The sequence below is a fragment of the Caretta caretta genome, chromosome 10 (assembly GCF_965140235.1).
Source record: "Caretta caretta isolate rCarCar2 chromosome 10, rCarCar1.hap1, whole genome shotgun sequence".
NCBI lineage: Eukaryota > Metazoa > Chordata > Testudines > Cheloniidae > Caretta > Caretta caretta.
Genome location: NC_134215.1, coordinates 7,969,229 through 7,980,949, shown reverse-complemented (window position 1 = coordinate 7,980,949; position 11,721 = coordinate 7,969,229). Strand labels below are relative to the sequence as shown.

Genomic DNA, 11,721 nt, shown 5'->3' with positions numbered 1-11,721 from the left:
AAAGGCCCAGGTGTTCCTTCACTTACTAATTGCCACCCAGCCATCTGGGCAATTTAATAACTCACAAGTGGATCTGGGTTGGCTTGTTCTCCTTACTGGAGCCTGTCATAAGTAGGCTGGGGGCTGACCCCCTCCAAGGTCAGCTACGCTGTGACAGACTCGTTTCAACTTTCTCCCAGGTACATTTGTGTTGAAAGATTCATGCTCTGCCAAAGGTTTCCATTTCAACTCAGCTGCATGTTCTGATGGAAAACTGTCCCATCAAATGTTTTTCAAGCAGCTCTACTCCTAAAGACAGGGCCCCATCTTGCACTGAATTTTAAGGTAAACTTTTCAGGAACCAAACAAAAAGGATTTATTCCCCTATTATGCCTGCTTTTTCACAGTTGTGTTTCTTGGATCTGGAAGTCAAAATATTACTTCTCAGGGTAATTCTGGACCCATCAGGAGCTGGGGATAGCACAAATCTCGTGCAAATTCCAGTTCCTGTGGCATTGCAAGCTGAGGGTTAGAGTCTAAAGAAGCTGAATTCTGTGCTTGTCAAAGCCAGTAGGAGTTTTGCCATGGAATTCAATGGCACCAGAATCAGGTCCAGAATCTGGTGAACATTTGAAGACTTTGTGGTACTTAAATGAACACAACCTCTGAAGAATCTTTGAGACTTGCAAGCTTTAAATAGAACACCCAGTGAGATTTCCAGAAAGTCAAAGGTGTGAGTCTGCTGCAGTGGGATGAGATAAAGCTGCAAACGGTATTGGCCATAGTATAAAAATCATAATGGTACTGATAATAATAGCCAGAGTAAAACCACGATGGCAACACAAAGATCAAGTTGAAATATGAGGCTATTAACAAATAAAATCTAATAGAGGGGACCTGTAAAAAGAACTGGATGATGTTGCATGAAATGATTGATAATAAATCTAAAGAGACAGAAAGCAACCTCTGAAACTAGATCGAATTTGGAGGCGGGAAAGCAGTTTATAATGGGATGACAGAAAGGGATGTTATATTAGTAATATAGATAAGGTTCATTTATTCAGCTGGTCTCCAGGAAAATAGGTTAAGTAACCATTTGAACAAGAAATGAATTTATGAGATGGTTTTAAGACATAAGGGATCCGGCAATTTTGAGACATTTGAAAATTCCAGGAATTGAGCGCCGGCCAACTGAATTATATTAAAAATGACAATCAAAACTATATAGAGGAAAAATAGGACATATTGGATTGCAGGTCAATTGTATTACCAAATCAAAGGTGAAATTATCCTCCCTAGTCATACTAAGAAGTGCCTTTTGTCCACACTATTACATACTCTTGTCTTTGTCTGAAAGCTTTGTTATGCACTGGTGTAGCACACCATAGATCCCTTTTTGTTGATGAATCCAATGTTTGGGAAAAGTTCCAGACTGATGACTATGGGGGCAGAGGTCCCATGTTGAGCCACCCAACTGACCCAATGTGGGGTGGGCAGTGCATAGGTCATGTTTTCTAGACCTTTATCATTTTTGTTGGTCTTCTCTGGACTTTCTCCAATTTGTCTATATCTTTCCTCAAATGTGGTGCCCAGAACTGGACACAATACTCCAGTTGAGGCCTAATCAGCGTGGAGTAGAGCAGAAGAATTACTTCTCGTGTCTTGCTGACAACACTCCTGCTAATACATCCCAGAATGATGTTTCCTTTTTTTGCAACAGCGTTACACTGTTGACTCATATTTAGCTTGTGATCCACTATGACCCCCAGATCCCTTTCTGCAGTACTCCTTCCTAGGCAGTCATTTCCCATTTTGTATGTGTGCAACTGATTGTTCCTTCCTAAGTGGAGTACTTTGCATTTGTCCTTATTGAATTTCATCCTATTTACTTCAGACCATTTCTCCAGTTTGTCCAGATCATTTTCAATTTTAATCCTACCCTCCAAAGCACTTGCAACCCCTCCCAGCTTGGTATCGTCCGCAAACTTTATAAGTGTACTCTCTATGCCATTATCTAAATCATTGATGAAGATATTGAACAGAACCAATCCCTGCGGGACCCCACTCCTTATGCCCTTCCAGCATGACTGTGAACCACTGATAACTACTCTCTGGGAACGATTTTCCAACCAGTTATGCACCCACCTTACAGTAGCTCCATCTAGGTTGCATTTCCCTCTTCGTCTAACTTCCAGGATTCCACTTCCGTAGGTATCTGTTCCACTGCTTAACCCCCTTTGTAGTCAGAAAGTTTTCCCTAATAAATAAACTAAATCTCCCTTGCTGCAGATTAAGCTAATTATTTCTTGTCCCACCTTCACTGGACATGGAGAACAATCAATCATCAACCTCTTTATAACAGCCCTGAACATATTAGAACCTGTTACCAGGTTCCCCCTCATCATTCTGTTCTCTAGACTAAACATACCCTTTTCTTAAAAAAACCCCCACCTTTTATCATAAATCGCATTTTCTAAACCTTTTAGTATTTCTGCTGCTTGCCTCTGGACTCTCTCCAATTTGTCCACAACTTTATGTGGCACCCAAAACTGGACACAATACTCCAGCTGATGCCTCACCCGAGCCAAGCAGAGCAGATTGATGATCTCCCATGTCTTACGCACCACACTCCTGTTAATACACCCCCGCATGATATTTTGCCTTGTTCACAACACCATCATGTTGTTGACTCATATTCATTACATAATCCACTATAACCTCCAGATCCTCTTCTGCACTACCAGAGCCTCCCCTGCTCTTCCCCATTCTGTGTCCGCGCATTTGATTTTTCCTTGCGGGTTCCTAACTGAACTGTTTATAAACAGCTCTCTGTTCACTGTTTGCGGGTGTGATATGCGGACACACACACACACACACACAGCGGTCTTCTGCAGCGTTGAACCCAAACCTCTAACACACAAATCAGGGACTACATACTTGACCCAAAGGCTGATACTACCCCAGCCAGAGGGGCTGGTTAACGCTGTTGCCGAACTGGGCCCTTTAATTTTTACCCACAAAAATAGGGTCTCCAATGAGCGATCTTTAAAACTGATCCCTGGGAAGGGCAAAAAACCCTCCCTCAAGGGAAGGCCTTTGAAAACGACTTCAAATTAACCCAACATGAGTTAGAGGATGTCTGCCCACAGAGCCGGGGCTCTCAAACTGGGGGGTCGCCAGGTTATTACATGCGGGGTCCCGCGCTGTCAGCCTCCAGCCCACTCCCCGCTTTGCTTCCAGCATTTATCATGGCGTTAAACATATTTTAAAGTGTTTGTAATTGATAAGTTTCAGAGGAACAGCCGTGTTAGTCTGTATTCGCAAAAAGAAAAGGAGTACTTGTGGCACCTTAGAGACTAACCAATTTATTTGAGCATGAGCTTTCGTGAGCTACAGCTCACTTCATCAGATGCATACCGTGGAAACTGCAGCAGACTTTATATACACACAGAGAATATCAGAGGCTCGTTCACCTGCACATCCACCAATGTGATATATGCCATCATGTGCCAGCAATGCCCCTCTGCCATGTACATTGGTCAAACTGGACAGTCTCTACGTAAAAGAATAAATGGACACAAATCAGATGTCAAGAATTATAACATTCATAAACCAGTCGGAGAACACTTCAATCTCTCTGGTCACACAATCACAGACATGAAGGTCGCTATCTTAAAACAAAAAAAACTTCAAATCCAGACTCCAGCGAGAAACTGCTGAATTGGAATTCATTTGCAAATTGGATACTATTAATTTAGGCTTAAATAGAGACTGGGAGTGGCTAAGTCATTATGCAAGGTAGCCTGTTTCCTCTTGTTTTTTCCTACCCCCCCCCCCCAGATGTTCTGGTTTAACTTGGATTTAAACTTGGAGAGTGGTCAGTTTAGATGAGCTATTACCAGCAGGAGAGTGAGTTTGTGTGTGTATGGGGGTGGGGGGGATGTGAGAAAACCTGGATCTATGCAGGAAATAGCCCGACTTGATTATGTAAAGAGTTGTCACTTTGGATGGGCTAGCACCAGCAGGAGAGTGAATTTGTGTGGGGGGGTGGAGAGTGAGAAAACCTGGATTTGTGCTGGAAATGGCCCACCTGTTGATCACTTTAGATAAGCTATTACCAGCAGGACAGTGGGGTGGGAGGAGGTATTGTTTCATATTCTCTGTGTGTATATAAAGTCTGCTGCAGTTTCCACGGTATGCATCCGATGAAGTGAGCTGTAGCTCACGAAAGCTCATGCTCAAATAAATTGGTTAGTCTCTAAGGTGCCACAAGTCCTCCTTTTCTTTTTGTAATTGATAAGGGGCCTCGCACGCGGAGGCTTGCTGTGTGAAAGGGGTCACCGGGCCAAACGTTTGAGAACCCCTGACCCAGAGAACTGCGCAGGGCGGTGTAACGCTCCATGGGAAGGGGGCCCCACGTTTCGGGCACTGGGCAGCGAGCTCCGCTAAGGGGCCGGGCAGGCGGCAGCTCCATACCCCAGCCGCCCCCAACTCCCCGGGCCTCATGCCTGCATGCAGCGGGGCAAGGCACCGCAATCGCGCTCCTGCACGCCCGGGCTGGAGCCGCCTGCTGCCCGGCTGGCGCGCAGCCCCCCGGGGCGGCAGGCTGCAGAGAGCCCCGGCGCGCCAGGCAGGCGGGGCGAGCCAGCCCGGTCCACACCCCCGGCGCAGCTGACGTGTTAGAGAGGAGCCGCGGCTGCAATCGGCCTATCTCTGGCTGCAAGGGGGCCGGGCCTGGGGGACGCGCATTAGCCGCGACGGGCTGCAGCCGGAGGGGAGCCCGGGGACCATGGCTACTGGCGGGGCCGGTGTGGGGGTGCGGCCGGCGGAGGAGCAGCAGCAGCCGCAGCCGCCGGCCCCGCTCCAAGCCCCGCAGCCCCCGGAGCAGCAGGGAGAGCAGAAGCCCCAGCTCCAGCCGCCGCCCCAGCCGCCGCCGCCCCAGCAGCAGGGCCAGGAGGATTTCTCCTTCCTGCCCCTGGTCCATGATATCATCAAATGGTAACGTGCCCGTGCTTCCCGCCCCGGCGCCGCTGCCTTGGGGTTCCCCCCCCCCCCAGCGCCCCACTCTGGGGAGAGATCCCGGGGGTCCCTCCAGCGCCCCGTTCTGCAAAGAGATCACTGGGGATATCCCATGGGACTGCTCCAGAGATCTCGCTGGGGTTCCCCTGTCCTTTAGAGATCTGGGGAATCTTTTCACCCCACAAGGAGCACAGAGAGATCACTAGGGATTCCCCCCTGCTGTCCCAGAGATCGTGGGGTATCTCTCCATATCCCCCCATCTCACAAGTAGAGAACTAGTGGACGATCCACCTTGCTTTCCAGAGGGCCGAGATCACTAGGGTTCCAGGGATCCCCTCCATCCCAGGTCCCCTGCTTGCCCCAGGCCACCAGCCGCACTACAGAGGATGGCCAAGGCTCTGCTTGTGGAGCCATTCGGAGCGAAGGCGTGGGCTGCCCTTCTCTTCAGCAAGGAGGGGCATCCCTGGCAGAGATGAGTGTTTCTAGCGTGCAGCCTGCTATCTGGAGCCAAGCAGCATGGCATTCTGGGGCCACGCATCGGGTGGGAACCATAAGTCACTTGGATCCAGGAAGGTGATGGGAGTCCCCTGGCATGGGTGGTAAAACGTAAGGAACGGCCCTGCATTGAGGGTGATGGAATTCCTTCTGCAGCGCCTTCAGTTCAACCTGCTTGACAAAGGCTTGACAAAGCCCTGGCTGGGATGATTTAACTGGGAATTGGTCCTGCTTTGAGCAGGGGGTTGGACTAGATGACCTTCTGGGGTCCCTTCCAACCCTGATATTCTATGATATTCTATGATTCTATGATTCTATGCTGCTTTGATTTCATGAGGCTGCTTAACTCCAGGCTTGATTAGTTTTAAGTTATTTTCATTTGATGCGTCTTGATCTAGTTGTACCTTTCTGGCATTGACCCTGTGGGCCGGAGCCTCCGCTGGAGTAAATCAGGGCAGGTGCCATGGAGTTTACACCTGCTGACAATCTGGCCCAGAGTTTCCGAGAAAGTTTGTCTCAAGTTGGCTGATGTCTGGCGTTCAAGAAATGCTTTTTTAAATCAGGCATTGTTTCCCTCGTGCGCATAGGTCAGTCGGATTCAGTAGCCGAACTGTGCCTGCAGTGTAAACCTAGTATCTAAAAATCATTGTCCATTTTTGGATTTCATAGAATCACAGAATATCAGGGTTGGAAGGGACCTCAGGAGGTCATCTAGTCCAACCCCCTGCTCAAAGCAGGACCGATCCCCAATTAAGTCATCCCAGCCAGGGCTTTGTCAAGCCTGACCTGAAAAACTTCTAAGGAAGGAGATTCCACCACCTCCTTAGGTAAAGCATTCCAGTGTTTCACCACCCTCCTAGTGAAAAAGTTTTTCCTAATATCCAACCTAAATCTCCCCCACTGCAACTTGAGACCATTACTCCTTGTCCTGTCATCCGCTACCACTGAGAATAGTCTAGATCCATCCTCTTTGGAACCCCCTTTCAGGTAGCTGAAAGCAGCTATCAAATCCCCCCTCATTCTTCTCTTCTGTAGACTAAATAATCCCAGTTCCCTCAGCCTCTCCTCATAAGTCATGTGTTCCAGTCCCCTAATCATTTTTGTTGCCCTCCGCTGGACTCTCTCCAATTTATCCACATCCTTCTTGTAGTGTGGGGCCCAAAACTGGACACAGTACTCCAGATGAGGCCTCACCAATGTCGAATAGAGGGGAACGATCACGTCCCTTGTTCTGCTGGCAATGCCCCTACTTATACATCCCAAAATGCCATTGGCCTTCTTGGCAACAAGGGCACGCTGTTGACTCATATCCAGCTTCTCGTCCACTGTAATCCCTAGGTCCTTTTCTGCAGAACTGCTGCCGAGCCATTCGGTGCCTAGTCTGCAGCGGTGCATGGGATTCTTCCGTCCTAAGTGCAGGACTCTGCACTTGTCCTTGTTGAACCTCATCAGATTTCTTTTGGCCCAATCTTCCAATTTGTCTAGGTCCCTCTGTATCCTATCCTCCAGCATATCTACCACTCCTCCCAGTTTAGTGTTTAAGTTGCATCTAACTGTGCCAGACAAACACACAGTCCTACTGGCAAAGGGCCTGGTCAGCGCAGGCCAGTTCAGGAACGTTTTCCTGCTCTAGCCCCTTAAAAAGAGGGTGGTGGATCATCTCATGGTAGCGATTGGAATTTTGTCTTTCTGATTCAGGATCGGTGTCTGGACAAGTATATTGGTCCGGAGTAGATCTGAGGCCACCTGAGGAGTTCTAGCCCTGACATTCTGATAACCCCCCTTTCACATGTTTTGTTTGTGTGAAGACAGGGCTGGCTTAACAGCCCTGGGCACTGAAGACTGCCATGTACGCACAAAACAGGGTCAGCACAGAGGGTGCTGATGCCAGCTCCCGCCACGCTGCCCCACCCTTGTGCCTTAACCCTGTTCGGCAGGGAGAACTTGGAGGGGCTAGTAAAGAGGGGAAGGTCCCAGAGCGCAGGCCCCAGCATGAACGTCTACACTGCAATTAAACAGCCCCTTAGCCCGAGTCAGCCAGCACGGGCCAGCCGCAGGTATCTAATTGCAGTGTAGACATGTCCATAGCCTTTGCAGCCTGACAGGCAGGCCCAGGGAAAGCAGGACACATGGGGGAACACAGGAGGGGGAATAACGGAAGTGATCATTTTGAACTCACAGGCTGGTGGGTGTCATGGGAGAGAGGAGTTTCAGGAAGGATCTCGCTGGTGGCTGTGGAAGGCGGGATGGGGAGGCTGTGCATGTTTCTATGCGTGGGGCATCATGACACAGAGAAGGCGGTGGGAAAAGGAAACAAGGTGTCACCTTTGCCCCCACCCCTGGAGACTACCGGCATTGGAAGTACTTAGTGCCAGGTGTGGTGGTGGGTTTTTTTTCAATTAGAAGGTTTGTCTGCTGGAAACTGGGCTGAGACTCGCCCAACTCATTTCACAGAGGTCACCAAACAGCCATCAGCCAATGACCTTGCGAGCAAGAGATGAAAGGCCCCAGGTGTCCCATTGCCCAGCCTCTCTCTAACTGTTAGCATTAGAGAGTGATGCTTCATCCAGCTGACAGCTGGGGAGCCGAGCTTTCCTGTGCTAGGGTGTATTCGTTCATAACCCTGGCAGGTTGCAAATGAATCTTCCTTTCAAATGATCGCTTATCACAAAGTCAGGACTTGAACATAAGATAGCGTGCCCATCTGCAGTGTCACTGGGGATGTGTGTTGTAAACTAACAGACATTCAAGGACACACACCCTTGCCTATTGTTTCAGTCCCTGGAATTTCTGCCAGCTCTTTGCCCTCGGTCTAAAAAGCTCCGCCACTCTCGGGGCTTGATCCAAATGTCATTGAATTAGTGGAACTCTTTCCACTAGTGGAGCAGGCCCTCGCAGAAGTGTAGGGCCTTATTTCTAAGCTCTCGTAGTGGTGTAAATCAGGAGTGATCCCACTGAAGTTAGAGTTACACCAGCGTGAGCGCGAGGAAGCCAGTCAATGATCAGATGAACTTGATTCTCTCCGAAGGGCCCTACCCACAGTCACTCAATTCTACCTGGGTGTTCATGATTGATTGTGATTTAGATGCTTGCTCACTGACAGCCCATTCCAGCATCCAGCTGCAGTTTTACGTAGGAAGGGAGTGATGAATATTTTGACGGTAAAATGTCCTACCTGAGTAAGCTTGGAAAGAATGAATATTCAAACCAATGGGCGCCATCTGCTTAAACGTTTCCCTTTGGGCTGTGTCATTATTCCCCAAAGTTATAACTGAATCCCTCTCTGCCCCTGCAATGCCAAGCCCGTCTTGTTTTTAGAGGTTTCAGAGTAACAGCCGTGTTAGTCTGTATTCGCAAAAAGAAAAGGAGTACTTGTGGCACCTTAGAGACTAACCAATTTATTTGAGCATGAGCTTTCGTGAGCTACAGCTCACTTCATCGGATGCTTATGCTCAAATAAATTGGTTAGTCTCTAAGGTGCCACAAGTACTCCTTTTCTTTTTGTTTTTAGAGCTGGCTATTGAGCAGGCTTGTGGTTTTCAAAGGCCTTTACAATCCCACTCTACCCATTAGCAATGGGTTTCCAAAGCCGGGAAGCAAATCCTCTGAGCCAGGTGAGACTTTTCTAAGTGTTAGCAATGGCATTGCAGATGCTAAGCTATTTTTAAAAATGGAGCATGCTGAGAAAGCAGCTGGTTTTAAAACAGGGCACCCTCTCTCCTTTCTGGGGGTGTTAATGTCCCCTCAGAGAGAGAGTGAGTCCTTCTGAGTATGTGGAGCGTTATTTTCTCTGGTGTTCCTTATGGTTTAGTTCAAGGAACCTGTTTGTAGCTTGAATGGCAGAATGCATCTGATTCCTGTCAGCTACCAGTGATGTTGCTGTTTATTAATTATTTGTATTACAGGCCCCAAACCAAAATCGGATCCCCATCGTGCTAGGCACTGTATGTACATGTAGTAAGAGCCAGTCCCTGCTCTGAACAGGGCACAGTCTAAGTAGAGGAGACGGGCAAAATGTGGGAGGGGAAACTGAGGCATAGAAGGGGGTGACTCGCCCAAGGTCCCCTAGCAGGTTATAGACTAGAGCCCAAGTCTCCTGAGTCCTTATCCGCTGGACAGTGCTGCCTCAAACCAGATTTGATTCTGTGCTACGCAGGACTGGACTAACAGGATGCTGCAGGCAAAGCTGGACATAGGGAGCCATGGACTGGAATAGCAGGAGCGGGTGCAGAGGAGCATTGGCAGAGCTGTGGAGTGGGTGGGGAGGGCAGGCTGAAGGCAGCAAGGTGTGTTGCAGGTCGAGGCGGAGGCATGTTGGGGCTGCGGGTCTGGAGTGAGGGGCATTAGCAGAGCTGCGTTTGGGGACGTGCTCCCGCAGCTTCCCTGCTCCGAGTCCGGCTCCCGTCAGCTCTCTCGGTCCCTCCTCCTCTCCCCAGCCCCTCTCCTGCTCATTACAGTTGAAACCATTTTATCACATCTGGAAAGTGCAACAGGAGGCAGGACCTGTGAGCATGAGTCACAGAAGCTGGAGGAGACCATCTAGGCCAGTGGCCCTTCAGCATTGCTGCTCGGCTGCCAGGACAGCTGGGGGCACTGGTTCTGTCTCACCCTCTGGGCTAAGAAGAGAGAAAAGCCCTGGGGATGAGGGTGGGTATGGCCAGCTCTGCTGGAAGAGGACAGTGTGCATCATATTATGGTGACACACCCTGGCTGGTCAACGAATGCCATTGAGAGGTTCCAGAAGGGATCCCATGCAGCCTTTCTAGCCAGAGGAACGTGGTGGTGACATGGGACTTCTTTATAGGGAGGGGGATGGGCGGAGGGGGATGGGCGCTTAACAGGGGGGAAAGTGGGCCTGATTCATGGTCAACGTTAGAGCCTCAAGCCGTCTCCTGACCCGTGTGACTATTCTGTGGGTGCGTGCGTTCAACAAGACACAGTGATCCAGAGCCGTCATGTGGCTTTAGGGCTAATGTCACTTGACTGGGGCTGCCCAGAATATCAGCAGTCACGTCAGAGTTGGGCATATGTAGTTAACCGCCCGTGGCCACGCCCCTCTTCTCATCCCTGCTGGCTTCTGGTGGGTGGCTGCGGAGGAGTCTGTGTCGGGAGGGATGTAGCCCCCTGAGTCCGTCTGATGCAAGGTGTGAGCTGTCGTATCTGCTCTCTGCCTCCCTGCAGCATGGACAAGGACAGCCAGGATGTCCACCAGGTGCTGAACGAACTCAAGACCAAATTCCAGGAGATGAGAAAGATGATCAGCGCCATGCCCGGCATCGGTGTGAGCCCCGAGCAGCAGCAAGAGCAGCTGCGCAGCCTGAGGGAGCAAGTCAGGACCAAGAACGAACTGCTGCAGAAATACAAGAGCCTTTGCATGTTTGAAATCCCCAAGGAGTAGGAGGGAAGGGACAGGACGAGCCGGGCCCCAGGGGAAAGCAAGACATCCCCTCCCCTTCTTTTCTGTCTTCTTCCTACAAGGTTGCTGCTGTGTGGATCGCAGCCATGTGACATTAACCCGGGAGAACATTGTGTACCTGACGTATGATGATTGCAGCGGTTCGTTTGCTTTGATCTGCTGTGGGACTGCATGTATTTATATATCTCTCTGTTCTGGAGTGCGTCTCTTTTTTTTTTTAATGCAAGCACGCAGGAGGGATTACGCTCCCCACCTTGCTATGAGGAGTAAATGATCTGGTGGCAACATTACTGCCTGCAACCAGAAAGAGGGGGCATTTTCTTCCCTTTTGTGGAAATCGGCAGAATGGAGCTTCCTGCCCTGCCCCCTGGAGGCAGCGGACGCGGTCCCCCCTGCGCTGGTTGCAGAGTGTGTGTCTGGAGAGAAAGGATTGATTACAACTGCTTTTGTATTTATCACCTTGATTTTTTTTTTTTCTTCCATAAGTGATGCTTGTATCTGAGATGATCCAAGTAAAGATTTGAAAACCCTGAGTGGCACTTCTTGCATCTGTACTGAGCATGCGCGGACGGCACAGGGCTATCGTTCTGAAAGCACAGGAGACCACAGAGCTGCTCTGGGTGCTTTCTCCTTCCATTGTTTTTCTAAAAGCAGGGCTGGGGCCAAATAGCCTGGTAGATGTAGGCTGGGAATTTTTAAAGGAGTAGTCAGTGCTCAGCTCTGAGTGAATGTCACAGGGATTTAGGTACCTCGATTCCCAACTCACAGAGGCAGTGTCACTCCCGGTTGCCCTGGGGTCAGTCTGAGTAACC

The 11,721-nt window shown here is 49.7% G+C and overlaps 1 protein-coding gene across 1 annotated transcript; it reads left to right on the top strand.

Annotated features, from left to right (window-relative positions):
* The first annotated feature begins 4,671 nt into the window (after nt 1-4,671).
* On the top strand, nt 4,672-11,442 carry MED9 (mediator complex subunit 9). The gene is made up of 2 exons (XM_048867481.2): nt 4,672-4,977; nt 10,675-11,442. Exons 1-2 carry the CDS (start codon nt 4,769-4,771, stop codon nt 10,889-10,891), a joined length of 426 nt encoding a protein of 141 aa, XP_048723438.1. The 5' UTR covers nt 4,672-4,768; the 3' UTR covers nt 10,892-11,442.
* The last annotated feature ends 279 nt before the right edge of the window (nt 11,443-11,721 follow it).